The sequence below is a fragment of the Physella acuta genome, unplaced genomic scaffold (genome assembly GCF_028476545.2).
Source record: "Physella acuta isolate Inbredline_101_S28 unplaced genomic scaffold, ASM2847654v3 ptg000563l, whole genome shotgun sequence".
NCBI lineage: Eukaryota > Metazoa > Mollusca > Gastropoda > Physidae > Physella > Physella acuta.
The window spans coordinates 274334-301957 of NW_026732082.1; the positions used below are offsets into that span (position 1 = coordinate 274334).

Genomic DNA, 27624 nt, shown 5'->3' on the forward strand with positions numbered 1-27624 from the left:
TTGCATTAAAATTAAAATACCCATCTCTGTTTTAATTTTTCCAGCTTTACACTTTGTCAGACTAGACTAGAAGTTTATATAATTCTAAGTTCACTTATCTGAATTATAATGCTAGGAAGACAACAATGTTATGGCAGAAATGTTTCTAATCTTTGCTTTAAACAATTTTAAAAAACTGTACTCTTAGATTTTTATTAAACCATAGGTGTTTTTTTTAAATAATAATTCTTAATAAATAGCTGGGCACTGTTTATCTCCCTTGTAGCAGTCACAATAAATTGAGTAGGTCTGTTATAACAATTGGGCCTCTAGAGGGGTCCCTATAAAGTTCAACCCCATTTCCTACACTGTCATGCACAATCCAGAATATCCTCCACTGAAACTGCTAGAGATGTTTTCCTGTGAAATAAGGCTAAAGTCATGGTACTAAGCTTGTCAACTCAACTTGCCATGATACAGGACTAATGTCCTTGAAGTTCAAGATGTCACTGACTTTCTTTGGTGCCTGAACCATCTTTAAATAATTTTCTAGGTGTAATCCAAATTTTTGTCTAAGAGACAAACAGCACCAATCAAGTAGTGGACGAGGCTGACCATACAAACTCTCTATTTTTTCTAAGACTTCCTTGTTGGCTGAGGGATATTTGCCTTCTTTTATCCACTCACTGTCATCCTCAAGATTGTATCCAGCGCGTAAAATCATCAGTGCTATTGCACTATGACCTTCTTCAAGACATATCTGCAACCCTGATCCAAAATGACAAGGAAGAGCAATGGGTTTACCCAAACTTAAAAATAGCTTGACAATATTTTCATGACCTTTGAGTATGGCAAACCACAGAGGTGTAATATCATTGAAAGACTGTGGACAGTTTTCTTCAAAATTATATTCAGTCATAAGTGACATATGATTGATGAGTGTGTAAGTCATATCTAAGTCACCAAGATATGCTGCCATGTGTAGCGGAGTTACTTTAATGTCACAGGTTGAACACACGCTTGTCATTGAAGCTCTCCAAAAACTGCCAAATGATAAACACTCACATAATGCATTTGCTTGCAAAAGAAGTTTAAAAATATCTGGTTTATGCTGCATGACAGAGGCTAATAGTGGTGTGACACTGTGACCACAACCTAAAAGTAAAAATACAGTTTGACTATTGGAATAAACAACCCATAATTAAACCTACCCAGCTTTAAAAAAGTCATTTGTACAAATTACATAAATAAAACTAAATGCAAGTTTTTAGAATGTGCACATTTTTTTGTAACTAAATAATATTGATTTCACCAAACTCTGATAACCTTACCAACAATAGCATCAAATATTTACTGATAATCACCTATTGAACTTACCCTTAGAAAAAATAAACTGTGTAGTTACAGCTTTGTTACTAGCAATATTATATTGACCCATTGGTTCACTACTCAAAGACCCCCAAAACTTAGACAAAGCATCAACATTAACATCTGCTCCATGTTGAATCAGGAGCTTGACTAGCTCTGTCTGGCCCATGACAACAGATGTGACCAGAGCAGAACTCCCATCCCCATCCAGGCTGGCATTTACATTGATCCCTGCAGTCAGCAGCAGTGAGAGAATCTCCAGCGTCTCTGGAATACAAAGCTGGGATTCAACTTTTACAAATATTGTAGCATCAAATGTGTTGAAACATTGCTATGTCTTTGTTTATTGAAAGCTTATGGGTCATCATTAAGTTGTTTCTTAATTAATGATTACAAAATGCAACAATTCTACTCCACTTCATGCCATCTTTGACCAAACAACAGCTAATGCTTATTTCAGAAAAAAAATATGATAAAATAACTTTTTTAAAATGTAATTCTATTTTATTTTGATACAACTACAATATAAAAGTAAAGGTGACCTTATATAGTACACAATCAAGGTCTCTTTGGGGGGGGGGGGGGGGGGGGGGAAGGGTCAGAGTCTTGAGATCTAAATAATCTAATGGGTACTTAACTCATTTTAGGAAAAGTAAAGCAGTTGGGCATAGTGCTGACCACACTATCCCTTCACAGAAACAGGTGAACTCTACTTCACTTGCCCCATAGACAGTCTGGTTTGAAAGGGAACTTTACTACTTAAAGCTTGCTATTTGAATGTTACGCTACCATCTTTTTTACCAATAAAAACATTGTTTTATTTTTTCCATACCATGTTTCTGCAAGATGTAAATCTTACTTGGTGTAAAATTCTCAGGCAAAGCATGATACAAAACATTCTGTCCATGCTTGTCTCTAGCTTCTATATTTTCTCCTGCCTGTATCATTTCATGGACTAAATCCTTAACCTGGTCAATAACAGCTTTCATCAGCCGAGTATGGCATGGTTCAGATGTGTGATGTGACAACATTCCTCTCCAGGAGCATAACTCATACGTAAATAACGCAACACCTGTAGCTATTTTTTAAAATAAAACATAATTTAATTATATGGAAATCAGTTTAACAAAGTCTCAAATATTTTTGAAAAATCTAAATAGTGAGAACGTGTAGAATCACCATTTGGTCAAATATCTATTGATTATTATAGAAAAAAATATGGTGTAGAGTAGATATTATTAAAATGCTATTTTAATAAATCAGCACAATTTTGTTCAAAATATTTACTCTTTCTAATCTGTGCTTAAAATTAAATACGCTTTTACTTTTAGTTCTAAAAAAATGGCAACAAGTTGTGTTTTAATCAGGCATTTATGGGGATGGGGGTTAATTATTACATTCTACGATTAGATTTATTTTCATGGTTATTACCCTGTATTACTAACTATATATATATATATATATATATATATATATATATATATATATATATATATATATATATATATATATATATATATATTTAGGCCTATATAATACTATATATATTATATATATCTATAGGCCTATATATATATATATATATATATATATATATATATATATATATATTATATATATAGGCCTATATACTATATATATATTATATATATATATTATAATTTAACATCATTAGGCCCCTAATTTAAAATTTTAATTTAGTAATTACGTAACTATAGGCCTACTTACTACTTACTTACTAACTATAATAATAATTATGAAGATTCAAAATCAAAGTAGATCTACCTTATTTAAAAATTAATAAATATTAAATTAGTTAAATTAGTTAAAATTACCAATCTACTCTACTCTAGTCTAGTCTCTAGACCTAGCCCTAGGCCTTATTTTTATAATATTAAGTAAATAAATGTCTGCACTTGGAAAAAGTTGTTGTAGTTACGTCTTTTAGTTCCGTTAAAAGGGAGGCAACTAACAATATTTTATTGTAATAATAATAAAAATGGCTACTGCTGAGGAAGGGAAGACGCCTACCAATTACCAATATCAGCCTCAGGGCCCAAGTAGTAAGGATTCCGTAAGTGACATAAATTATTAGAGTTTAAGTATCATTATATTATTAGTCATGGTTCAGCATTACACTTGAATTAATGCTGTAAAACCCGGATATTAGTATTAGCACTTGTCATTCTTTTCCGGAACTGTGCTACTCACTGCTCTGAGTGTCTGAGGAGTAGGCTACTCACTGTCTTTCTCATGCTTGTAGAATCTACAAGAATTAATATCATAATAGAAATATATCTAGATCTAGATTAAGTTGTAGCATACAAAATAAATTTTTGAATATTTTATCCCAAAATCATATGAGTGAGTTAGAGGAAAGATTAAGAATTCCATACCATAAAAAATAGGCCTAATCAATATATATTAGATCTATATAGGGGCCTAATATATAGGCCTATAATCATTAAAAAAAATTAATCAGATTCATTGGTACCAAATTTTGAAATTTATTTATATTATTTTATATTTCTAGATCGAGCTTTAACTTTAAAATTAAATAGTTCTAGATTCTAGATCTAGTAGGCCTATAAAATATAAATAGAAGAGGAGAAATTTTTTTTTTAATGTAAAATGTATGGCATTGTATTACCCCACTCAGGGAAAAATTATATGGCATATGGGACACCTGACAAACTGGAAACCACAGTCCGGTTTGTCCACGAAGTTGGACTTGTTGTCTGAATCCTCCACCATATTCAAAAATTAAGAACGAAGAAGAAGAAGAGTATGGTCTTAGAATCTTATCTACTGAAATATCTAGATCTAAGCTCTGTAAAAAATGAAACAAGTGGGAAACAAAAATGAAAATTTTATAAAATATGTTTGCAAAAAAATTGTGACTTCTAATGATAAATTACCAAACAGGGGTGGTTCTTTTATGTAAATTTGCATTAATAATTGTGCAGGCTTGTTTCTGTTTGATGTTATGCTTTATTTTTAAAAATGTACATTTTTACTATGGCTAATTTATATAGTAGGAAAAAAAAACACGGCCGATAAAGGTCTGAATCTTAAAAAATTAATTAAAAAATGTATTTGTAAAATTAAATCACAATTTCTTTATAAAATAAGAACCACAAGTGGTTTATTTAACTCATTTTATATAGTTTTTTTGTGCAGGCAAGTGTTTATATATTAAAATAAAGTTGATTTCAAATTATAGGCAAAATGAAAGAAAATGAAAAGTAATTACACTAGGTTACAGCTGAACCTCAGTGTTATAACGTCATCAGTATGATTGGTACTGATGACTGCAGTGAGAGGGTCAAGAAAACACAAACGCAATTTCAGCTCCTTAATTTTAATGGTTGATACTTCAGTCTTGGATAAAATAGGAAATAATCTTGAACATCAATAACGGCCAGCCTTAGGGGCCAGCCCTACCACACTTTACAAAACAAAACAGGTCTACATGCTTCTAAGGCTAACGTTCAACTGTTCATTCTCCCGGCCCCAGTTTCACCCTCAGGAACCTTAACCCCTGCCTGACCCCAGTAGTCCAGCAAGGGGGAAGGGCGGGCGCCATAGTCTGCACATGGCTAGGTGGGAACAGGGGTGTCTTCCTATCAGGTTATGCCTGTCCCAGTTCAGGTGGGGGGGGGGGGGGGGGAGAAGGGGGGAGGATAACCCACTAGCATTAACAACGGACTCAGTTATAACACTCAGTAGATTTTGAAAATGTGGTTGCTTTGATTATTGAAAATTAATATGATATTAATTTAAAATTAATAAGAGACAGAGGTAAAAACAAAATTGGAAAAAAAGTCAAGAGCTCTGGGCAGGTTTTTGTATGAAAATTCTCCCTTTGTTCTAATGCTACATACTAATCTAAATATCTAGTTGTCAGTAGTTAATAGTACTCAGTAATAGTAATAGTCAGTGGTGAACTAGTAAATTAGTTTAGTTTAAAATTAGTACTGTGCTAGATCTAGATGTTGTGAGTTAGTTTTTTTTACTCTTTACTTTAAATACTAGACTATTGCACATATTTAAAATGGTAAAATAGTCAAATATAAACCCAAAAGGACGCTATTTCTAGTCCTCCCTTTGAATCCTGGTAAGAACGTCTCACAGGCCTGGCCTCAACCAACCGGTGGGCTAGTTGCTTTGAGTTAAATATAAACTCAAAACAATAGGCCTAACAGCCCTAATACAAATATAAAAAAAAAAACTTTATAGGCCCTAATAGTAAGATTTTAAAGGTATTGAAAATTAAAATTAAAAAATCATTTCCTTTAATAAAAGTTTTAGCCTTTCTGGAATTTTTCACACAGTTTAGCTACCATGAATATTATTACTGAAAAAAGTGTTTTCAAAATTGTTAGTGCATTTAAAAGCTTATTATTATAAATAATATATAAATATATATATATTAGTATTTAAATAACTAGATCTATGTCTAGATCTACATATGACATTTGAATGAACTACACATGATTTATTAATATACTCTTTGTTCATTTTTTTTTCATTTGCAGTCTTCTGCTTATTTGATGTCCATTGTTAGCACATTGTCTTCAAGGCAAGTCCTTTAAGTTTATTTCAGCAGTAAAGGTTAAGTGTCATGTTTAAAGTTTCATTTTAGCTTACAAAAAGTATTGCTCATATACATTTATTTATACTATTATTATGTTATTACTTTAAATATGAAATAAGCTAATATTTAGTCTAATAAGAATCAAGCTACATAGAATGTATAGATATACTATAAGTTTTTTAAAATATACTTCTATTGTCCTAGATAATAAATTTTATGAGATTATTTTCAATAAATATCACAGGTGTATTTTCTTGGTGATATAGTTATATTTAGGACATAATTTCAAGTAAATGCAAGTCTCTTTTAAAATGTGCATAGGTTTTTGTCAGCTTTAAAAGTAGTGTGGACCTATATTTAAATTATGTTGATAATTTGTCTTCTTATGCCAAAATGAATTTTCACAGTGCTAATTATGATCAAAGAGAAAAAGAAAAAACAAGAATAGAAAAAGCTTTTAGAGAGAGTGACAAGAGGCTAGGGGAACTTGTAACAGGTAAGCCTATATGAATGAGCTGACTTCTTGTCCTTAATTTAAAGTATTTGTATGAATCTGAAAAGAAAGTATTTAAAAAATACATGTTCTCCATTTATGTCTTAAATTACAATAATTATTTGGTCTTCACATGATAATTTACAAATGTTTTATTTTTTATTTTAAGAAAATTACCAGGATGTGACCAAGATTTTACAAGCTTTCAATGGGATGACCAAAAGTATCAATGGTATGTTTCTACTAGTCTGTGGTTTTAATGTTCACCTTACCTACATTAAGTGAATTATGGGATGACCTAAAGTATCAATGGTATGTTTCTACTAGTCTGTGGTTTTAATGTTCACCTTACCTACATTAAGTGAATTATGGGATGACCTAAAGTATCAATGGTATGTTTCTGCTAGTCTGTGGTTTCAATAAGATGACCTAAAGTATCAATGGTATGTTTCTACTAGTCTGTGGTTTTAATGTTCACCTTACCTACATTAAGTGAATTATTGAAACAACTTACGTACACATACAAATGCATATTTATGATTGTTGATAGTTTTCTTCAGTGTGCTGAAACTAAGCTAATGTAACCAGCTTATGAACATCATTTGCCTATTCTCAGTTTTATTTATCTTCCACTGCTCTGCATATCTATTTATTTCAATAACATAGCAATTAAAAAACACTAAATAAGCAATAAAAGATTTCAAACAATCCAAATTTTAGATAATTTAAAGCCAAACTGGCTATACATTTTAAAAAAAAACTAATTTGTCTTTAACTTTGTAAATTTATATCTAATTGTACTTGTTGTATTTTACAGTATTATTTTATTGAAGTATAGCTGTAGTCACATCAAGGCTTACATGTAGTGTAGAATTTTATTACAATACTTAATTATTAATGTATATGCAGTAAAGTGAGAAAAAGATTTTATAATAATTTTTTATTATAATGATTTTTTATTATCACAATTATATTAATTTATTTTTAAAAATTTTGATTAGTAAAATTATAAACACATTACTTAATACTTATAATTCAACAAAAATTGAATATTAATTTTATTCTAGAATCTCGTGAGAAGATAAGAAAAATAAAAGAAGATTTAAATTCTTGTAAAACCCTCCTTCATTTTAAACGTGATGAACTTCGCAAGTTGTGGAAAGATGGTGTAGAACACAAAGCAGTTTTGTCCATGTTGGAGCAAGTGTAAGCTCAATGATTCCTATCCATTCTATGTATTGTTTGAGTGTGTCTTTTCTCATTGTGAACAAATTTATCAAACAACAACTTGTTTTGTTTGGGTACACATTATTATGGTCCAAATTGTTGTATCTTAGAGAACAAATGAAGGAAGTCCAGGACAAGATGAACACATACATGGCCAACAAACATTACCTTCATGCTACAGATACCATTGTACAAGCAGGTGTGTTGATTAATTAACATTGAATCAAATTTGTGAAAATATCACCAGATGAAAGTTAACATACTGCCTATTGCTTACAATAAATCTGTATCCTATTTTAAAGTTAGCAGAATTAGTCATTTATTATGGATTGATGTCAAATAATGAAAGCAGATAACTAATACACATTTTTGAAAGATTTATTTTCTGAAAGTTAAAATATGTATTAATTTCAGTGTCTATGCTAGAAGGTCCTCTAAATGGCATTGATGCCTTGCGTGAGGTTCGAGGTGATCTTATCAACATTAAGGAGGTAATTACATTTCTCATCAGCCAAGCTTATATTAAGGAAACAAATGTCTTATCCAGTAACAATATTGACAGCTTGAATCTAGGTGTGTGACTACACACTAGTTCACAGAAAGATATTGTTATAGAATTGTCTGCTTCCTAAACTACAATTGTTATTTACAGTTCACTAAAATATTTATTTAAAAAACTGAATTTATCAGTAAATTCACAAATTAGGATGTTGTATTTCCACACAGCCACTTTCAGTTTGACTGACAGTTTATTCTATGATGGAATAAATCATCAGTCAAACTCCAAGTAGACTAGCAGAATGGCTGCTATGTTATTAAAATCAACATTGCCCCTTTATAAACATTTGTTCAACCTTGAATGACTGAAAATAATTGGATTCCCCTGCTGGCTGCAGAAAATGCATGAAACTCTGATTGAGGAGCTGAGCCGACAGATCTACGAGAGATCTCTGCCTTCCTCAAGTTTACAGCCTGGCAGTCTGATGAGGTGGAGCAGGAAAGATGCAACTGTTTGGGGGTGGTCTGATGGTGTGGACTCTCCTAGAAGAGTTCCAAGTAAGTTGGAAAACATTTTTGTAATAAATGTATCATTAGAAATAAAACACAGTCATTAGTTAGTTGTTGAACTCATCTCATGAGGCTGATAAAGTTTTGTTTTTTGTGATAGATGCATAAGTTGAATGTGCTGTTCAAAATACAGTGTCATCTGTCCATCCCATCTCCCTCCCCCAGTCATAAGAAAGGTCTATTTTGCATGTCTGAAATTTCAGCAAAAATATTTTAGTAGTTATTAACACATTTTGAGAGAGAGAGAGAGACATCAGAGTGATGTTCTTTGTATATTTTATATTTCTCTACAGAACAGGACTCAGTTGAATCTTCTAACAACAAAGCTTACACAGAAGTGAAAGAAGACTTGAACAGCAACCCAGAGGAAAACCTGACCAAGTTTATTGCTATTTTAACTGAATCTCTCTTTGTGCTGAGAAAACTGCCAGATGCAGTGGAGGTAAATATGATAATTGTGGTACAATAATATTCAATCTTTTTCATAATCAATTGGTCCTTGTGATTAATTTCTTTATACATTAATTTTTGTCTTAAAATTGCTAATAAATCTCATAATTTTATTCAGCGCATAAAACTTGGCATGAAAGGAAGTCTTCACAAGTTAATCAACACAGCTACCCAACAGATAGCTGAAAGGTATTTTTTATAATAATACTCTGAGAAATGCTCTAAGAAATGTTTACTTTAAAAATTACAATGACAGAAGTAACAAAAATCTTTCTCCCCAATGTCTAGCTCGGGCCAGCAGCTGGACTCCATGGAGAATCATGTCCAGCCCAAGTACTTCAATGAGCTGCTCAAGCTTGTGTTCCAGCACAGCCGATGTGTAGCCCAGACCCACCAGACATTTCTGGACCACGTACTCAAGTTAACTGTAAGTCTCTACCCAAAATGTTTCTCACTCAACTCTAAGATCATGTTGGGTTACTTGTTTTACACCTGGAAATATTGTATCATCTATCTCATCATCATACACTTCTTTTCTAGCACCCAACAGCAAATATTGACCTGAAATTATTCAATGACTTTCATCTCTCTCATCATCATACACTTCTTTTCTAGCACCCAACAGCAAATATTGACCTGAAATTATTCAATGACTTTCATCTGTCTCATCATCATACACTTCTTTTCTAGCACCCAACAGCAAATATTGACCTGAAATTATGCAATGCCTTGTATCTCTCATCATCATACACTTCTTTTTTAGCACCCAACAGCAAATATTGACCTGAAATTATTCAGTGACTTTCATCTCTCTCATTATCATAAACTTCTTTTCTAGCACCCAACAGCAAATATTGACCTGAAATTATTCAGTGACTTTCATCTCTCTCATTATCATACACTTCTTTTCTAGCACCCCACAGCAAATATTGACCTGAAATTATTCAGTGACTTTCATCTCTCTCATCATCATACCTTTTATCATCTCTCTCATCATCATACACTTCTTTTCTAGCCTTCACCTGGCATTGACAATGAGGTAACTGACACTGTTTATGTAACTGTTCCTTTTTTTCAAAAGCTTTGCATTTGATGTTTTTCATTTTACTCCATATCATTTTCTTGGCTGTTTTTTTTTTATATTTTTGTTTCATTCTTCCTGTTTAGAAGATCAGCTCTTTTTTTTAGAAATGAGAAGATTATTTTTGACAAAGCCAGTAATTTTAGTATGAGGCAACACATTTATAAGCTCATCGAGGAAAGAAAAAAAATAATGTAAACATTTATCCATGTCTTGATTTAAATTTTGTCTTTTTATTTATTTAAAAACTTATCAGAGACATGTTTATCATAATTTATTTATATTAATTTGCATCATAATGCAGTAGCTAGGCCTTGGTTGTATTGGGGTCACTGTAACAATTCTGATCATCAGACAAAATCATGGAACACATTTTTAAACCCCGATAATTTAAGAATGCTGATATTCTTAGACAGATCATGTAACATCACAAAACTTATGTTTTAAGCCATCAGACAGATCATATATCAACAAACACATGTGTTTAGCATCAGACAGATCACATATATTAACACATGTTTAGCATCAGACAGATCATGTAACATCACAACACTGATGTTTTAAGCCATCAGACAGATCATATATCAACAAACACATGTGTTTAGCATCAGACATATTATGTAACAACACAACACTGATGTTTTAAGCCATCAGACAGATCATATATTAACAAACACATGTGTTTAGCATCAGACATATTATGTAACAACACAACACTGATGTTTTAAGCCATCAGACAGATCATATATCAACAAACACACGTGTTTAGCATCAGACAGATCATGTAACATCACAACACTGATGTTTTAAGTCATCAGACAGATCATATATCAACAAACACACGTGTTTAGCATCAGACAGATCATGTAACATCACAAAACTTATGTTTTAAGTCATCAGACAGATCATATATCAACAAACACATGTGTTTAGCATCAGACAGATCTTGTAACAACACAACACTGATGTTTTAATCCAATACAAATAAAGTTCGAGGCTCTTCAAATATACTGCCTAAAATTTAAGCTGTGTTATCTGGAAATGTATAATGTATCATTTTAAGCTAAGATATGAGACTATAATTTTGCTATATCATGTACATGTTTTCATAAAATTTTGTTTATGGTGACATTTGCCTATTTTTTTTTTTACAAATAATTTTCTTAAAAATGTGAAAATAATTCAATTTTAATTGAGAAACACAATTGTATTTCAATATCGTTTTTTTTTTTTAAAACACTTTTTAAAAAAAATAATTCTTATTGAAACACTTAAAAACAAAATGTATGGAATGGGACTTTTTTGTGCATGAAAAAGTGTATTCAAAATTCTAGAAGGTGTTGTTTTTAAGCTATATTTAGTTTTCATCATTTTCATTTGTAGAATTAATGTATTTTGTGTCATCTGACAATGTTCAAGTCAATGTGAACAGCTTAATTTGTGATGGTCTAAACACTTACATTATCTCTTTATAGACACTCATCAGACCAATAATGTAATACTTCAATCATACTTCTGTAAATACATCTTACAACAATTATATCATACAACTCTTACTTTTCTAAATCTCCGCATTGTTAACTGTCAAACTATTGTTATTTATCTAACTTTATTTCTATTGTGTAGAAATCAGGCATGCCACTACAGAACCATATAATGTACGACATGAAAGATGTCTGGTCGGAGATTCAAGCCAGGGTAAGTCAGTTTTTCTTCTGTCTGATTGTATTCTTGTTTCTTGTAGAACTTATTAGGTCATCTGTTTTGTCTGCGCGGTAGGTGTAATCTATCAGTAGACCTGCAATGTAGAAACACTGGTCTAGCTGGTAACATGGGTGAGAAAAATGTGGAATCCCATGGGTCTAGCTGGTAACATGGGTGAGAGAAATGTGGAATCCCATGGGTCTAGCTGGTAACATGGGTGAGAGAAATGTAGAAACACACAGGTCTAGCTGGTAACATGGGTGAGAGAAATATGGAGTCCCATGGCTCTAGCTGGTAACATGGGTGAGAGAAATGTGGAATCCCATGGGTCTAGCTGGTAACATGGTTGAGAGAAATGTGGAATCCCATGGGTCTAGCTGGTAACATGGGTGAGAGAAATGTGGAATCCCATGGGTCTAGCTGGTAACATGGGTGAGAGAAATGTGGAATCCCATGGGTCTAGCTGGTAACATGGGTGAGAGAAATGTGGAATCCCATGGGTCTAGCTGGTAACATGGGTGAGAGAAATGTGGAATCTCATGGGTCTAGCTGGTAACATGGGTGAGAGAAATGTGGAATCCCATGGGTCTAGCTGGTAACATGGGTGAGAGAAATGTGGAATCCCATGGGTCTAGTTTTGTCTAGCAAGTCAAATTTTGTTATTTTGTCATATTGTTCCAGCTCCAAATTTTACTCAGTCAATACCTGGATGTCCCCAATAGCATGTTATCTCGTCAACAAGTTCCCTCGGGGTTTGACCAGCCAACAATGGACATCAGCCAATATTTTAGCAAAAAGAAAGCTGGGAAAGCTAAAAAGGTAAAAAGGTTTCCACTTATTTGTAGTCAAATTGTCAAAAAGATACAGTTTTCTCTAAGTTAAATGAACTTTATCTTTTTTAAGTCTAGGTTGTTGTCTATTGTTAGTCGTTTTGTTGTAAATATTTGTCATAATTTTTTTATGTGGATGTTGCTATGATATGTTAGACTTCAGTGTTACCTTGAGACTGATAACTTATCCAACTACATAGTCCATCATGAGTATTTTAAGTGGCTAATGCTCAGTCCTCTGTCCTTTAGTTGGCTAACTCTCCAATCTCTGTCCTTCAGTTGGCTAACTCTCCAACCTCTGTCCTTCAGTTGGCTAACTCTCCAACCTCTGTCCTTCAGTTGGCTAACTCTCCAACCTCTGTCCTTTAGTTGGTTAACTCTCCAACCTCTGTCCTTCTGTTGGCTAACTCTCCAACCTCTGTCCTTCAGTTGGCTAACTCTCCAATCTCTGTCCTTCAGTTGGCTAACTCTCCAATCTCTGTCCTTCAGTTGGCTAACTCTCCAATCTCTGTCCTTCAGTTGGCTAACTCTCCAATCTCTGTCCTTCAGTTGGCTAATTCTCCAACCTCTGTCCTTCTGTTGGCTAACTCTCCAATCTCTGTCCTTCAGTTGGCTAACTCTCCAACTTCTGTCCTTCAGTTGGCTAACTCTCCAATCTCTGTCCTTCAGTTGGCTAACTCTCCAATCTCTGTCCTTCAGTTGGCTAACTCTCCAATCTCTGGCCTTTAGTTGGCTAACTCTCCAATCTCTGTCCTTCAGTTGGCTAACTCTCCAACTTCTGTCCTTCAGTTGGCTAACTCTCCAATCTCTGTCCTTCAGTTGGCTAATGCTCAGTCCTCTGTCCTTCAGTTGGCTAACTCTCCAATCTCTGTCCTTTAGTTGGCTAACTCTCCAATCTCTGTCCTTCAGTTGGCTAACTCTCCAATCTCTGGCCTTTAGTTGGCTAACTCTCCAATCTCTGTCCTTCAGTTGGCTAATGCTCAGTCCTCTGTCCTTCAGTTGGCTAACTCTCCAATCTCTGTCCTTTAGTTGGCTAACTCTCCAACTTCTGTCCTTCAGTTGGCTAACTCTCCAATCTCTGTCCTTCAGTTGGCTAATGCTCAGTCCTCTGTCCTTCAGTTGGCTAACTCTCCAATCTCTGTCCTTTAGTTGGCTAACTCTCCAATCTCTGTCCTTCAGTTGGCTAACTCTCCAATCTCTGGCCTTTAGTTGGCTAACTCTCCAATCTCTGGCCTTTAGTTGGCTAACTCTCCAATCTCTGTCCTTCAGTTGGCTAACTCTCCAACCTCTGTCCTCAGGTTTCCTTGTTTAGGTTTGATGCCTCCCAACATGCCATCAGTGTCACAAGCGCCAGACAGCAGATACAGCAGCAGTACGAACATGTAAGTCATGTGCTATTGGCACCTCCAAATGTGTAAGTCATGTGCTATTGGCACCTCCAAGTGTGTAAGTCATGTTCTATTGGCACCTCCAAGTGTGTAAGTCATGTGCTATTGGCACCTCCAAGTGTGTAAGTCATGTGCTATTGGCACCTCCAAGTGTGTAAGTCATGTGCTATTGGCACCTCCAAGTGTGTAAGTCATGTTCTATTGGCACCTCCAAGTGTGTAAGTCATGTGCTATTGGCACCTCCAAGTGTGTAAGTCATGTGCTATTGGCACCTCCAAGTGTGTAAGTCATGTGCTATTGGCACCTCCAAGTGTGTAAGTCATGTGCTATTGGCACCTCCAAGTATGTAAGTCATGTGCTATTGGCACCTCCAAGTGTGTAAGTCATGTGCTATTGGCACCTCCAAGTATGTAAGTCATGTGCTATTGGCACCTCCAAGTGTGTAAGTCATGTGCTATTGGCACCATCTGTAGCTTGACTTAACTTTAACAGCAATAACTTACGATCATTACTAACATTTTGACAATACATTTTATTTTTTTAGAAGAATATTGGTCTGTTTATCACTAGTTGTATCAGACATGCTAATAACATAACCAAATTTTGAATGGAATAAGAATGGTCTCTGTTTTGTATGGAACAAGTACACACATACTGGAAAACACTAATCCAATGACGTCATGAAATCAGTATTTAGTGTTAAAAATAATTGAGCTAAATTTGTTTTGTCCAGGACACCCTTGGTTTACCTGACAGTTGGCACATTATAAAGGTGTGCAAACCTGGTGCTTTCAACATCACAGGTGAGCCTTATCCTGTGGACTGTTTGTTTCATTTATTTAAATATATATGTTCTCTATTGTATCATCTCTATTCTTCTACCTCATCTGTTATGTAAACTTCAGTGTTTCTATTTAGTCATCTCTATGTTGTTGTACTAAATCATCTCTATGTTGTTGTACTAAATCAGCTGTTCTTGTGTCGAATTTCTCCAGCCATCTATAAACCACTGAGGTCATTTATCAGAGAGGTAGAAGATATTATGCAAACTACCTCAGGGTAAGTTACCTAAATGTAATACGGCAGTTTGGTTCACTTGTGGTCTAGATAGACTGTTGTTGTGATGTTAATGTTGTGGAACCATGATGGTCTAGTTGCTAGTGGTGATACACTTCATGTTTAAGGCTTGTATAGAAATAGTTTAAAACCCATGGGATGGTGAGTTGTGTGTGGAGTTTATCCCTGTGTGTAGTTTATCCATGTGTGGAGGTTATCCCTGTGTTGTAATTTCCCCTTGAGTCATATGCTGGTATAAAAGTCACATGAATGATTGTTAGGACACATTTTGTTAGAGGAACAGGTGGATAAGATGTGGGCATGGAACGTCAAGTTAGGTGGTGATATAGACTCTAGTTGTGCAGATGTTTTGATGATTCAATTAAACTCACTAAAAATGCATTTGCAGACTTCAAGAATTCATCACAGACTTTGTTCAGAATGTTTTTCTTGGCCAAGTTCATAGCAAAGTGTCTGGAAGCATTGACGCAGCAACTAGAGGTAAACAACACATTAGTGAATTGATGCATTTATAGCAGGAATATATTGCCACTTATAGTGAGTTGATGCATTTACAGCAGGAATATATTGTCACATTTCAATTGTATAATTACATAGTATATGTTTAAAATCAACAAGGCAAAAATAATATAAATACTGATACAATAATTTGATTACAAGGAAAAATTTAACTTAATTTTGGTGCTTTATTTTAAAAACTCAATATGCAGTAAGCAGTATAACAACACAATTAAAGCACTTTATTAACATTATAAATTTCAAATATACTTTTTACTAAAATTATGTCTATCCTAATGTTGATGAATAAGTTGCAACAATGAAAAACTTACTTCTTGTGTATGTTACCCAGTGCAAAGAGATGGTGACAGCCACTTGTGTAAGTGAAGTATGGTGGACCAGTATTGCTGGCTGCCTGTTTGTGTTGAGTTGATGTTACTCATGAAACTAACATGCTGTTTCAGTTTTTAATTTATTTAATCCATGGCGCATTTCAAGAGAGTTAACTCACCCACAAAGTGTTTGAAATAACAGCCTGCATTTTCATTGTTAATATTTCAAATAAGCAACCTTAGGTCTAATATTTCACACAAACAACTTTTTCTTGTTCAACATAAAGGTTTGGCCTATTTCTGAGTTGGAAAGAAATACAGTGCTGGTTTTTTATAATTCCTTTACATGTAACACAAATGGGTGTGTGTGTAAACATACAAAATATCAATGTAAAGGCATTATAAAGTCACACTGCAGTGTGAAGTCCATAGCAGTATGGAAACCCATTTTGCAGAGTAAATAAAATATTGGAGTGTTTGGCAACAACTGAAATGTTGAAGTCGTTAGTAGTATGGTAGCCCATTTCACAATTTAACTGAAATCCTGAAGTGTAGTCCATAGCCTTATGGAAGCCGATTTAACAATGTAATTTAAATGTTGGAAGTCCATAGCAGTATGGTAGCCCATTTGGCAATGTAACTTAAATGTTGAAGTCCATAGCAGTATGGCAGCCCATTTGGCAATGTAACTTAAATGTTGAAGTCCATAGCAGTATGGCAGCCCATTTGGCAATGTAACTTAAATGTTGGAAGTCCATAGCAGTATGGCAGCCCATTTGGCAATGTAACTTAAATGTTGGAAGTCCATAGCAGTATGGCAGCCCATTTGGCAATGTAACTGAAATGTTTAATTTTCCACTGTGCTTGCTAGTGGAGGAGGAGGAAGATGGTCACAAGTGTAAGTCTTGGTGTGGTATGTGTTCTAGAGGAGCTTTTCATGTCTCAATGTCACATGGCTCACTGGCAGCTCTTATGTCATCTGTTTCAGTCCTATGCATGTCATATCTGGACATTTGTCTAGAACTATGCTTCCCTCATGTGCTGGATTGCTCTGCATGTCCGTGTGCCACTGGCAGCTGTCACTTGTCTGTAGTGTAACTCTGTCTTTTTGGCCAGACTCCATTTAGACAACTTTAAAGGTGTAGACTCCAGATTCTACCACACCTGTCCTATTTAAAATTGTAATAGTGGTATAAGAAAACTGAGCTAAAAAAAACTGTTTCCATGCACAAGATATATGCACAGTCATGTCATATTTTAGTCATGTCATAATATGCCATCTCATCTAGGCTTCAGTTGTCTCCGTGGTGTGGCTAGGTAGAAGGTTACATCATTTGTCTTACTCAAGTGATGTGTGTGGGGGGATGTTGTGAGGGGGTAGTATAGGTAGGGGACAGACTATAGGTGGCAATAGGTTACCCATATAACAGGGAGATGTGGTCGGAATATAGCCACATAGCTTTTACAGGGAAGATGTGATTGGAATAAGGCCACGTAGGATTTTAAATGGCAGAAAAATTGTAAATGTTGTTAAAAAACTATCATGGTCTGCCTGAGTTGCTTACCTTGTTAGCTAATCAGATTTGCCAGTTTGTCATGTTCTAATGAAAAATTATTTTTGATTTGGCTGACCTATTCTCCAGCAATGTCATCCACTTTTTTCTTCTCTGTTCAAAATGTGCTCCCACTTCTTTTGGTATAAAAAGCAAAGGTTTTATTTTCATTAAGTTTATTTATCAGTGTCAAAATGTTGACTGTGTTTTTTATTGCCTTCCCCATCCATTTAGTTTGTGATCTCATCCACTAGCATGAGTGTTGAAGTTTTGTCCCTTGAGTGTTTACAACATGGTTTGGTGCCTCAGATATTGATGTTATTCATTTCTTTTGAAAAGTTTGTTTTTTGGTTTTTGAAAAAAAAAAAGATTTGTTGTTTTGTTTTAAAATGTTGATGGAGAAGCATGCTGACTCATGCTTGACTATTGTGCTGACTCCTCTTGGCCAGGATTATGACTCATATGTGACCATTACATTGACTCATATGTGACCATTACATTGACTCATATGTGACCATTACATTGACTCATACTTGACAAGTATGATGACTCATACTTGACAAGTATGATGACTCATACTTGACAAGTATGATGACTCATACTTGACAAATATGATACCTCGTACTTGACCAGAACATTGAGTTATGTTTGACCACTACACTGTTCTATTGCTGTGTACCTTGATGTATAAAAATGCTATGTACCCTGATGTATATTATTGCTGACAAAATAGTGGCCCACCAGTTTTCTGTGGCCAGGACTAAATGAACCAGCATGCTTTGATTGAAGGACCAGTGTTTTATATCAGTTTTGCATGATTTGGATACATTTTAAATTTTTAACTTATATAATTTAAAAACTATCGATAATCTTTTTTTTTTTTACATTTTTTCCTCTTGATAAAGTACACGCAGGAAATGGGATTTTCATCTTTTAACTTGTTTTATTACAGCAAGAAATTAGCACATACAAAATTATTTTTTAATTTGTATTCTATGAAGTTTTTGTCAAATGCAGGTTTTGATGCCTTGCGTAATGTAATCGATGAAAAACGTAGAAGAGAATTAGGAGTGCCAAGGCCTTTACTACAAGTAGGTGGTTGTCAGACATCACAGTATGTCTTTGTTTGGACATCACAGCATGTCTTTGTTCGTACAGTGTTGTATGTGTTGGTACAGCACTGTATATCTGTTGTTTCAATTACTGTAGAAGTTTGTCAGATTAAGTGCTGCATTATTCTGTGTTTGTACAGTACTGTGTCTGTTGTCTCCATTACTACAAGTATGTTGTCAGATTTAAGCTAGTGCTGTATTATTCTGTATATCTGTTGTTTCAATTACTGTAGAAGTTTGTCAGATTTAGTGCTGCATTATTCTGTGTTTGTACAGTACTGTGTCTGTTGTCTCCATTACTACAAGTATGTTGTCAGATTTAAGCTAGTGCTGTATTATTCTGTATATCTGTTGTTTCAATTACTGTAGAAGTTTGTCAGATTTAGTGCTGCATTATTCTGTGTTTGTACAGTACTGTATGTCAGCCTTATTGTTTCCACACCCTCCTGTGGGATGTAGTTTAAATGTTGTACAGTACTGTATGTCAGCCTTATTGTTTACACACCCTCCTGTGGGATGTAGTTTAAATGTTGTACAGTACTGTATGTCAGCCTTATTGTTTCCACACCCTCCTGTGGGATGTAGTTTAAATGTTGTACAGTACTGTATGTCAGCCTTATTGTTTACACACCCTCCTGTGGGATGTAGTTTAAATGTTGTACAGTACTGTATGTCAGCCTTATTGTTTCCACACCCTCCTGTGGGATGTAGTTTAAATGTTGTACAGTACTGTATGTCAGCCTTATTGTTTCCACACCCTCCTGTGGGATGTAGTTTAAATGTTGTACAGTACTGTATGTCAGCCTTATTGTTTACACACCCTCCTGTGGGATGTAGTTTAAATGTGTGTGTTGTGTGTTTGTTGCAGAGCACTGTGATAGTGGACAGCTGTATCCAAGAGTTACAGGACCTGATGCACCACCTACCAGACTATGCTGATCAGTTCTTGAATATGATTTGTAATGTGCTCAGGGACTACAGGGAGAAGTGTCATTCTGCATACAGAGGTATGTGGTATATCTAGTACTTGGTTGTTGTCATTATGCATACAGAGGTATGTGGTATATCTATTACTTGGTTGATGTCATTCGGCATACAGAGGTATGTGGTATATCTAGTACTTGGTTGATGTCATTCTGCATACAGAGGTATGTGGTATATCTAGTACTTGGTTCATGTATTCTGCATACAGAGGTATGTGGTATATCTAGTACTTGGTTGATGTCATTCTGCATACAGAGGTATGTGGTATATCTAGTACTTGGTTCATGTATTCTGCATACAGAGGTATGTGGTATATCTAGTACTTGGTTCATGTATTCTGCATACAGAGGTATGTGGTATATCTAGTACTTGTTTGATGTCATTCTGCATACAGAGGTATGTGGTATATCTAGTACTGGGTTCATGTCATTCATACAGAGATATGTGGTATATCTAGTACTTGGTTGATGTCATTCTGCATACAGAGGTATGTGGTATATCTAGTACTTGGTTCATGTATTCTGCATACAGAGGTATGTGGTATATCTAGTACTTTTTTGATGTCATTCTGCATACAGAGGTATGTGGTATATCTAGTACTTAGTTGATGTCATTCATACAGAGGTATGTGGTATATCTAGTACTTACATGATAAAGCCACTGATGTCTCTAACTTGACTGTCTAGGTGTGGTTGGTGTATAGTGAAGACCTATTCTTTGATTAAAACCTCTGATGTCTCTAACTTGTCAAGGTGTGGCTGGTGTATAGTGAAGACCAAGTTCTTTGATTAAAACCTCTGATGTCTCTAACTTGTCTAGGTGTGGTTGGTGTATAGTGAAGACCAAGTTCTTTGATTAAAACCTCTGATGTCTCTAACTTGTCAAGGTGTGGCTGGTGTATAGTGAAGACCAAGTTCTTTGATTAAAACCTCTGATGTCTCTAACTTGTCAAGGTGTGGCTGGTGTATAGTGAAGACCAAGTTCTTTGATTAAAACCTCTGATGTCTCTAACTTGTCTAGGTGTGGCTGGTGTATAGTGAAGACCAAGTTCTTTGATTAAAACCTCTGATGTCTCTAACTTGTCAAGGTGTGGCTGGTGTATAGTGAAGACCAAGTTCTTTGATTAAAACCTCTGATGTCTCTAACTTGTCTAGGTGTGGCTGGTGTATAGTGAAGACCAAGTTCTTTGATTAAAACCTCTGATGTCTCTAACTTGTCTAGGTGTGGCTGGTGTATAGTGAAGACCAAGTTCTTTGATTAAAACCTCTGATGTCTCTAACTTGTCTAGGTGTGGCTGGTGTATAGTGAAGACCAAGTTCTTTGATTAAAACCTCTGATGTCTCTAACTTGTCTAGGTGTGGCTGGTGTATAGTGAAGACCAAGTTCTTTGATTAAAACCACTGATGTCTCTAACTTGTCTAGGTGTGGCTGGTGTATAGTGAAGACCAAGTTCTTTGATTAAAACCACTGATCTCTCTAACTTGCAGACATTGTTCAGCATGGATCTGATGAAAAAAGAATAATTAGTGCAATGTGGGCTAAGGATGAAGACATCAGCAGATTTTTAAGGTAACAACTGCTTGGATCTACTGACTTCATAAACATACTATATAGATGGACTTAATGACCTAACCATCATATCTATAATTCACTAACTTATAGCAAACTTATAGTCTTAAAGCAAATTAACTAACTTGACTCTCTCATTGGATAAATTGATTTTAAATCTAATTAACAGATGACAACCTTTCAGTTAACAGACTTGACAACCTTTCATTTAACAGACTTGACAACCTTTCAGTTAACAGACTAGACAACCCTATATTCAATTGACTGACTTGACAATTCTGTAAACTACACAGACAACCTAAGAAGGAACATAGTTGACAAACTGGTTATGACTAGGCCTCTCTGATTTAGGTCACTTCCCAGCTGGAGGAGCCTACAGCCTCGCCAAGGGAAAGAACTAGATCGCACCATTTGTTCAGAGGAGGAGATTAGGTCCCTTAACTCCAAAGAATCTGTTATTTTAATCAGTAATTTATCTGGAGATGATGCTCTGATCCCTCAGCAGGAGATCATCACAGACGTCACACAGATGAGAACAGTGGCCAACCTTCACGAGAGTCTGGTCAGTACAAGAGAACCTGTTTCCTCATGTAGCCTTAAGTGTTTCATCTTGTTGCTTTCACTGTATCTTACTGTAAGAGTCTGGTCAGTACAAGAGAACCTGTTTCCTCATGTAGCCTTAAGTGTTTCATCTTGTTGCTTTCACTGTATCTTACTGTAAGTAGTTTTAGGGACAGATCTTGAGACAGACTTTGATAGCATCTCTCATGTGTTTGCTAGCATGTGTTTAATGTCTCTATATTGTCATGCAGGAATGGTTTGCAGATCGCCTTGAACAGTTTGCTGCCAGCCTGACCTCACAGAACAGTTTAAATCCTGCCACAGATGAGCTGCCTATGGTGAGTCCAGTTCTATGTTATAGTGCTGAGATTAACTCAGAGAATAGTGCTAAGACCATTTATTTACACCTCAGTGATCTGACAGATACAATAGATATTTCAAAGATTATTTTATGCACATATTTTTATTGCAGGAGCTGCCACCAATCTCTGACAAAACACTTCAGTGAGTTTTTTTTATGGTAGAAAGAAGATAATGAAGAATTTTTATAAATTTGTTCTTTATACAAAAAGGATCAGTAAGAAAACTTCATCGTAAAAATATTATAAAATAATTATGTCTAGATGTTTGTCTAAATTCTTTAAAATTTGTTTTAAACCAGTCAAATCAGATCTGTAAGATTTGTTTCAGATCATTAAAACAGTTGGTCCAAGATTTTAAGGATCTTGCAGAGATTTGTCTGTTGCTTCTTCACCTAGAGGTCAGAGTTCACTGTTTCTATTATCTACTTCCAGTGGCCAAACAGGTAAGCTTTCATATCTTGTTTCTGTGTGACTGTTCTGTGTATCCCTTGTTTATTTTTGCATGTAACAAATCCACAGTCTATAAAAAATAAACTAGTTTTGTGGGTGATTTAACTCGGTTAATACATGGCCTATGTACATTGATTGCAGTCCAATGATTTAACTCAGTTAATACATGGCCTATGTACATTGATTGCAGTCCAACTATGCTGGTCCTATAGATGACCTTGACCCTGACTCTAATGTCCTGAAGCTCAACAAAGACCTAAGTGGCATGGAAGAAATGATGACTCAAAGTTTACAGCCCAAAAAATTCAAGTAATATTATGTTGATTAAGTTATACGGTTACTTTAAAGTCATCAATTAGAAGTCATTAACTATTTAAGTCAAATATCAGGCTATAGTCATCTTCAAATTGTTATCTTAAGTATTGAAGTAAAAAAGTTACCCTTGCGAACCTGGCATTGTATTAGGTAGATCATGTGGAGTTACATGTTGTACACTCTACTGTCCGATTACGTTATGTACATTTATGTACTGTTATAAATCAGATTTTTACTGTAAGTTATTTTAGAGCCAGTTCTATTTTTACTTGAAGGTCTATTTTCTTGACAGTTCTCTTTTTACTTGAAGGTCTATTTTCTTGACAGTTCTATTTTTACTTGAAGGTCTATTTTCTTGACATCTCTAACAGTTTGTCTTTTGTTTCAGGTACATATTTGAGAGCCTGGGTTTTCTTGTGGCCTCCATACTCATCACAAGTGTTCAGTTCCTCAAGAAGATAAACGAGAATGGAATCAAAAAGATGTAAGTAAACATGTTTGTAGTTCCAGCTTTCTGGAACTCTCAAACAGTTTGTTGACAAGATACACTTGTTATCTGTGGCTACCAGATTAAGATATCACAAACTTATTCACTAGCTCATTAATTTAAAAATCAGGCCTAAATCTAGCAAAAGCCTTAATTTTTTATAATAATTCTTACATCTTTTTTTTTAAAAGAAGTTTTTAAAATATCTGCTTTTTTAAAAAAAATTGTTTGTAGAGGTTTTTTTTTTTTAAACAACGAAGATTAAATCAGAAGTGGTTTTTAAATCATGCTAAGAGTAATTTTAAAACTTGAATATTTGGCTATCAACAATAAACAATAATATGAACAATAATATTAAAACTAATTTGAAAAAACAAATTATAATATGCTTGCTGGAAACATTTAAAATAATTTGGTTTCGATCTATAACTGGGCTGAATTTACATAATTTTTTTAAAAAAGGATTAGTACTTAGCTATGAGGGTAAATTTTGTGTTATCAAATTTTCTGGCTTAATATATTTTGACTGTTATTTTCCTATTTCCTATTCTTCTATTTATCCGGGAATTTTTCCTTTATATATATCTGTGTGTATTTCATCATGTTGTTTATCGAATTCCTTTCTTTCTTCATTTCACCTGCTTACCTCCCCTGTTATTGTTGTGTGACTGAAGCATCAAGTCTGGGTGATCACTCAGCCACCTCTCAGCACATTCCTGGAGCTTTGATATGTGCATCAAAGCATACATTATCCTTGTGAATTCTTTTGTGGGGCTGTTATAATGTTTGACTAAATCATCCCCAAGTGCTGTTGTTGGTTCTAGCACAGCTATGTTGATGCTGTTGCTAGTTGTACAGTACCACAGCTTTGTTGATGTTGTTGCTAGTTTACCATAAAACAGCTATGTTGATATGGTTGCAAGTTGTACAGTACCACAGCTTTGTTGATGTTGTTGCTAGTTTACCATAAAACAGCTATGTTGATGTTGTTGCTAGCTGTAATGTACCACCATTATGTTGATGTTGTTGCTAGAAGTACCATAAAACAGCTATGTTGATGCTAGTTGTACTATATCACAACCATATTGATGATGTTGCTAGTTGTACAGTACCACAGCTATGATGATGTTGTTGCTTGTTGTATTGTACCACAGCTATGTTGATGTTGGTTGTACCATGTCTATGTTGATGTTGGTTGTACCACCTGTATGTTGATGTTGGTTGTACCACCTGTATGTTGATGTTGGTTGTACCACCTGTATGTTGATGTTGGTTGTACCACCTGTATGTTGATGTTGATTGTACCACCTGTATGTTGATGTTGGTTGTACCACCTGTATGTTGATGTTGGTTGTTGGTTGTACCACAGCTATGTTGATGTTGGTTGTACCATGTCTATGTTGATGTTGGTTGTACCACCTGTATGTTGATGTTGGTTGTACCACAGCTATGTTGATGTTGGTTGTACCATGTCTATGTTGATGTTGGTTGTACCACCTGTATGTTGATGTTGGTTGTACCACCTGTATGTTGATGTTGGTTGTACCACCTGTATGTTGATGTTGGTTGTTGGTTGTACCACAGCTATGTTGATGTTGGTTGTACCATGTCTATGTTGATGTTGGTTGTACCACCTGTATGTTGATGTTGGTTGTTGGTTGTACCATGTCTATGTTGATGTTGGTTGTACCACCTGTATGTTGATGTTGGTTGTACCACCTGTATGTTGATGTTGGTTGTACCACCTGTATGTTGATGTTGGTTGTACCACCTGTATGTTGATGTTGGTTGTACCACCTGTATGTTGATGTTGGTTGTTGGTTGTACCACCTGTATGTTGATGTTGGTTGTTGGTTGTACCACGTCTATGTTGATGTTGGTTGTACCACCTGTATGTTGATGTTGGTTGTACCACCTGTATGTTGATGTTGGTTGTTGGTTGTACCACCTGTATGTTGATGTTGGTTGTTGGTTGTACCACGTCTATGTTGATGTTGGTTGTACCACCAGTATGTTGATGTTGGTTGTACCACCTGTATGTTGATGTTGGTTGTACCACGTCTATGTTGATGTTGGTTGTACCACCTGTATGTTGATGACGTTGTTTACCTCCCCCAGGTGTCGCAACATACTGGCCATCCAGCAGAACTTGACCAACATAACTTTAGCCAGGGAGTCAGACCTGGATAGGGCCAGACACTTCTATGAGCTGTTGTACCTCAACCCTGATGTAAGTAGCTGCTGCTCTTGTTACTGGGGGGTCATGCCGACTTCCTAGGTTCATGGTAGACTTAAATGTGTAGTTTAAACATAGCATTATAAATATAGGTCAATGGTATTTTTATATCTATAAGTCAATGGTAGCCTTATATCTGTAGGTCTATGGTAGCCTTATATCTGTATGTCTATGGTAGCCTTATATCTGTAGGTCAGTGGTAGCCTTATATCTGTAGGTCATTAGTAGCCCTTTATCTGTATGTTGATGGTACCTTATATCTGTAGGTCTATGGTAGCCTTATATCTGTAGGTCATTGGTAGCCCTTTATCTGTATGTTGATGGTAGCCTTATATCTGTAGGTCGATGGTAGCCTTATTTCTGTAGGTCAGTGGTTGCCTTATTTCTGTATGTCGATGGTAGCCTTATATCTGTAGGTCTATGGTAGCCTTATATCTGTAGGTCTATGGTAGCCTTTATATCTGTAGGTTGATGGTAGCCTTATATCTGTATGTCGATGGTAGCCTTCTATCAGTGAATGGTATATTTGTTATGAGCAGGATTTGATCAACTCAGTAGCCGAGAAAGGTCCCCAGTTCAGCCTGAGTGAGTACAAGGAGCTCATCCAACTCTACCATCGCAGCTTTGCTGGCAACCCTGTCTCCCTTCAAGACGCCAGGATGCAGCGGCTCCACAGTGTCATGGAGAAAGGTCAAGATGAGACCTTACAGTGATACCAAGGTCAAGGTTACAGCTGTGCTTATAACTTTCTTACTTTGTCTAGCCTATTGCAAATGTGGATGTAAAACTGGAGATGTGGTTGTAAATATAAACGTGTAGAGTCATGTAAATTGTAAACTTGAGGATTTGGTGTAAATAAAATTTTGTCTTAATGCTCCATTGTTATTTCCTCACCCACGCCCCTCACACCATAAAATTGTGGTTGTGTGACATTTAAAATGTTTAAATTAGAGCGCCACATGCCGGTAGTATACTATAGCTGATTAAACAACAGCTGTCATTTGGGTTATACACACACCCATCCCCGTCCCCCTCCCCTCCACGAACACCCCCACTGTTCAAGCACCTCCCTCCTACTTTTATAGGCTGCGCGGTGAACTTGAGGCTGTTGGTTGGTGGTATGACCTTTTGACCCAGTGAATTGCTTTGTTCAGCGTGGATTATTGAAATATGTAACTTTAATACGTTTTAAGTTGATTGTAGGTTGTTGTTGTTTTTTTAACTAGAGCAGTGGTCTCCAAACTACGGCCCGCGGGCCAGATGCGGCCCGCGAGGTCCTCTCAACCGGCCCGCGGAATAAATGTTTGTTAGAGGTGGCTGAGAAACTACCGCCCAGAAAATTCAATACAATTTGAAAATTTAGCTTTGGGTGCTAATACCATTGCCCGCCGTGTTGCAGACATCGGTGAAAACATCGTGACTCAAATAGCGAAAATGCAAGCATTTGCATACGAGATCATCAAAGACTTCAAGCTGCAGTTTCAGTAGCGGTTTTTTGACTGTTTCAAAGGCAGAAAAAAGTGAGACTGTTTCAGAACCCATTTGAAGGAAATGTTGCCATTTGCAAAGATGAACTGCAGCTTGAGGTCATTAGAGACACGTTCAAAGAAGGGCGGGTGGGTTTTTATAAGTTTTTGTCTAATGAAGATTTTCCTAATATTAAAACTTTTGCATCAAAGTACCTTTCAAATTTTGGAACAAGATACCTGTGTGAACAAATATTTTCAAGATTGAAATACGTGAAGAACAATTTGAGAGCAAACTGGGACCTCGAGTGTGATTTTGGCCACCGACAGTGTTTCTTTCAGACTTTTTCCTCGGGGGGGGGGGGGGCACTTGAAATGTTTATATATTTCTATAAAAATTATATTTCGTTAAGGGGGGGGGGGCGCTGCCACCCCGA

The 27624-nt window shown here is 35.5% G+C and overlaps 2 protein-coding genes across 7 annotated transcripts; one reads left to right on the forward strand and one right to left on the reverse strand.

Annotated features, from left to right (window-relative positions):
* On the reverse strand, positions 1 to 3294 carry LOC131946575 (ankyrin repeat and SOCS box protein 3-like). Of its 3 annotated transcripts, none has more exons than XM_059307432.1 (4): positions 3183 to 3294; positions 2207 to 2425; positions 1357 to 1614; positions 1 to 1134 (listed from the first exon to the last, which is right to left on the reverse strand). In XM_059307432.1, the coding sequence occupies exons 2-4, from the start codon at positions 2376 to 2378 to the stop codon at positions 419 to 421; spliced, it is 1146 nt and encodes a 381-aa protein (XP_059163415.1). In that variant the 5' UTR covers positions 2379 to 2425; positions 3183 to 3294; the 3' UTR covers positions 1 to 418. The 3 variants fall into 3 exon arrangements, with proteins under 3 accessions (XP_059163415.1, XP_059163413.1, XP_059163414.1); XM_059307430.1 differs by having other exon boundaries at positions 2180 to 2425; XM_059307431.1 differs by having other exon boundaries at positions 2180 to 2425; positions 3264 to 3285.
* On the forward strand, positions 3294 to 26595 carry LOC131946573 (exocyst complex component 4). 4 transcript variants are annotated; one of them, XM_059307424.1, is made up of 30 exons: positions 3294 to 3421; positions 5886 to 5929; positions 6352 to 6440; positions 6607 to 6669; positions 7505 to 7643; positions 7775 to 7863; positions 8079 to 8155; positions 8561 to 8720; positions 9026 to 9174; positions 9301 to 9371; positions 9471 to 9609; positions 10198 to 10221; positions 11890 to 11961; positions 12649 to 12786; positions 14096 to 14179; positions 14919 to 14988; positions 15181 to 15244; positions 15651 to 15742; positions 16113 to 16139; positions 18663 to 18736; positions 19626 to 19764; positions 21229 to 21310; positions 21662 to 21872; positions 22123 to 22209; positions 22344 to 22375; positions 22562 to 22676; positions 22874 to 22992; positions 23387 to 23482; positions 25604 to 25715; positions 26261 to 26595. In XM_059307424.1, the coding sequence occupies exons 1-30, from the start codon at positions 3347 to 3349 to the stop codon at positions 26432 to 26434; spliced, it is 2907 nt and encodes a 968-aa protein (XP_059163407.1). In that variant the 5' UTR covers positions 3294 to 3346; the 3' UTR covers positions 26435 to 26595. The 4 variants fall into 4 exon arrangements, with proteins under 4 accessions (XP_059163407.1, XP_059163408.1, XP_059163410.1 ...); XM_059307425.1 differs by lacking the exon at positions 16113 to 16139 and adding an exon at positions 16964 to 16990; XM_059307427.1 differs by lacking the exon at positions 16113 to 16139.
* Positions 26596 to 27624: the final 1029 nt, after the last annotated feature.

Bases quoted from the DNA above. Each gene is read 5' to 3' on its own strand.
- LOC131946575 (XM_059307430.1), bottom strand. From the start codon at position 2,378: ATGTTGTCACATCACACATCTGAACCATGCCATACTCGGCTGATGAAA. The intron at 1,615-2,179 runs GTATGGAAAAAA...TTTGTATTCCAG, and splicing joins TTACATCTTGCAGAAACATG to AGACGCTGGAGATTCTCTCA. The intron at 1,135-1,356 runs GTAAGTTCAATA...TTTTACTTTTAG, and splicing joins ACAGTTTATTTTTTCTAAGG to GTTGTGGTCACAGTGTCACA.
- LOC131946573 (XM_059307424.1), top strand. From the start codon at position 3,347: ATGGCTACTGCTGAGGAAGGGAAGACGCCTACCAATTACCAATATCAG. The intron at 7,864-8,078 runs GTGTGTTGATTA...TATTAATTTCAG, and splicing joins AGATACCATTGTACAAGCAG to TGTCTATGCTAGAAGGTCCT. The intron at 22,993-23,386 runs GTAATATTATGT...CTTTTGTTTCAG, and splicing joins TTACAGCCCAAAAAATTCAA to GTACATATTTGAGAGCCTGG.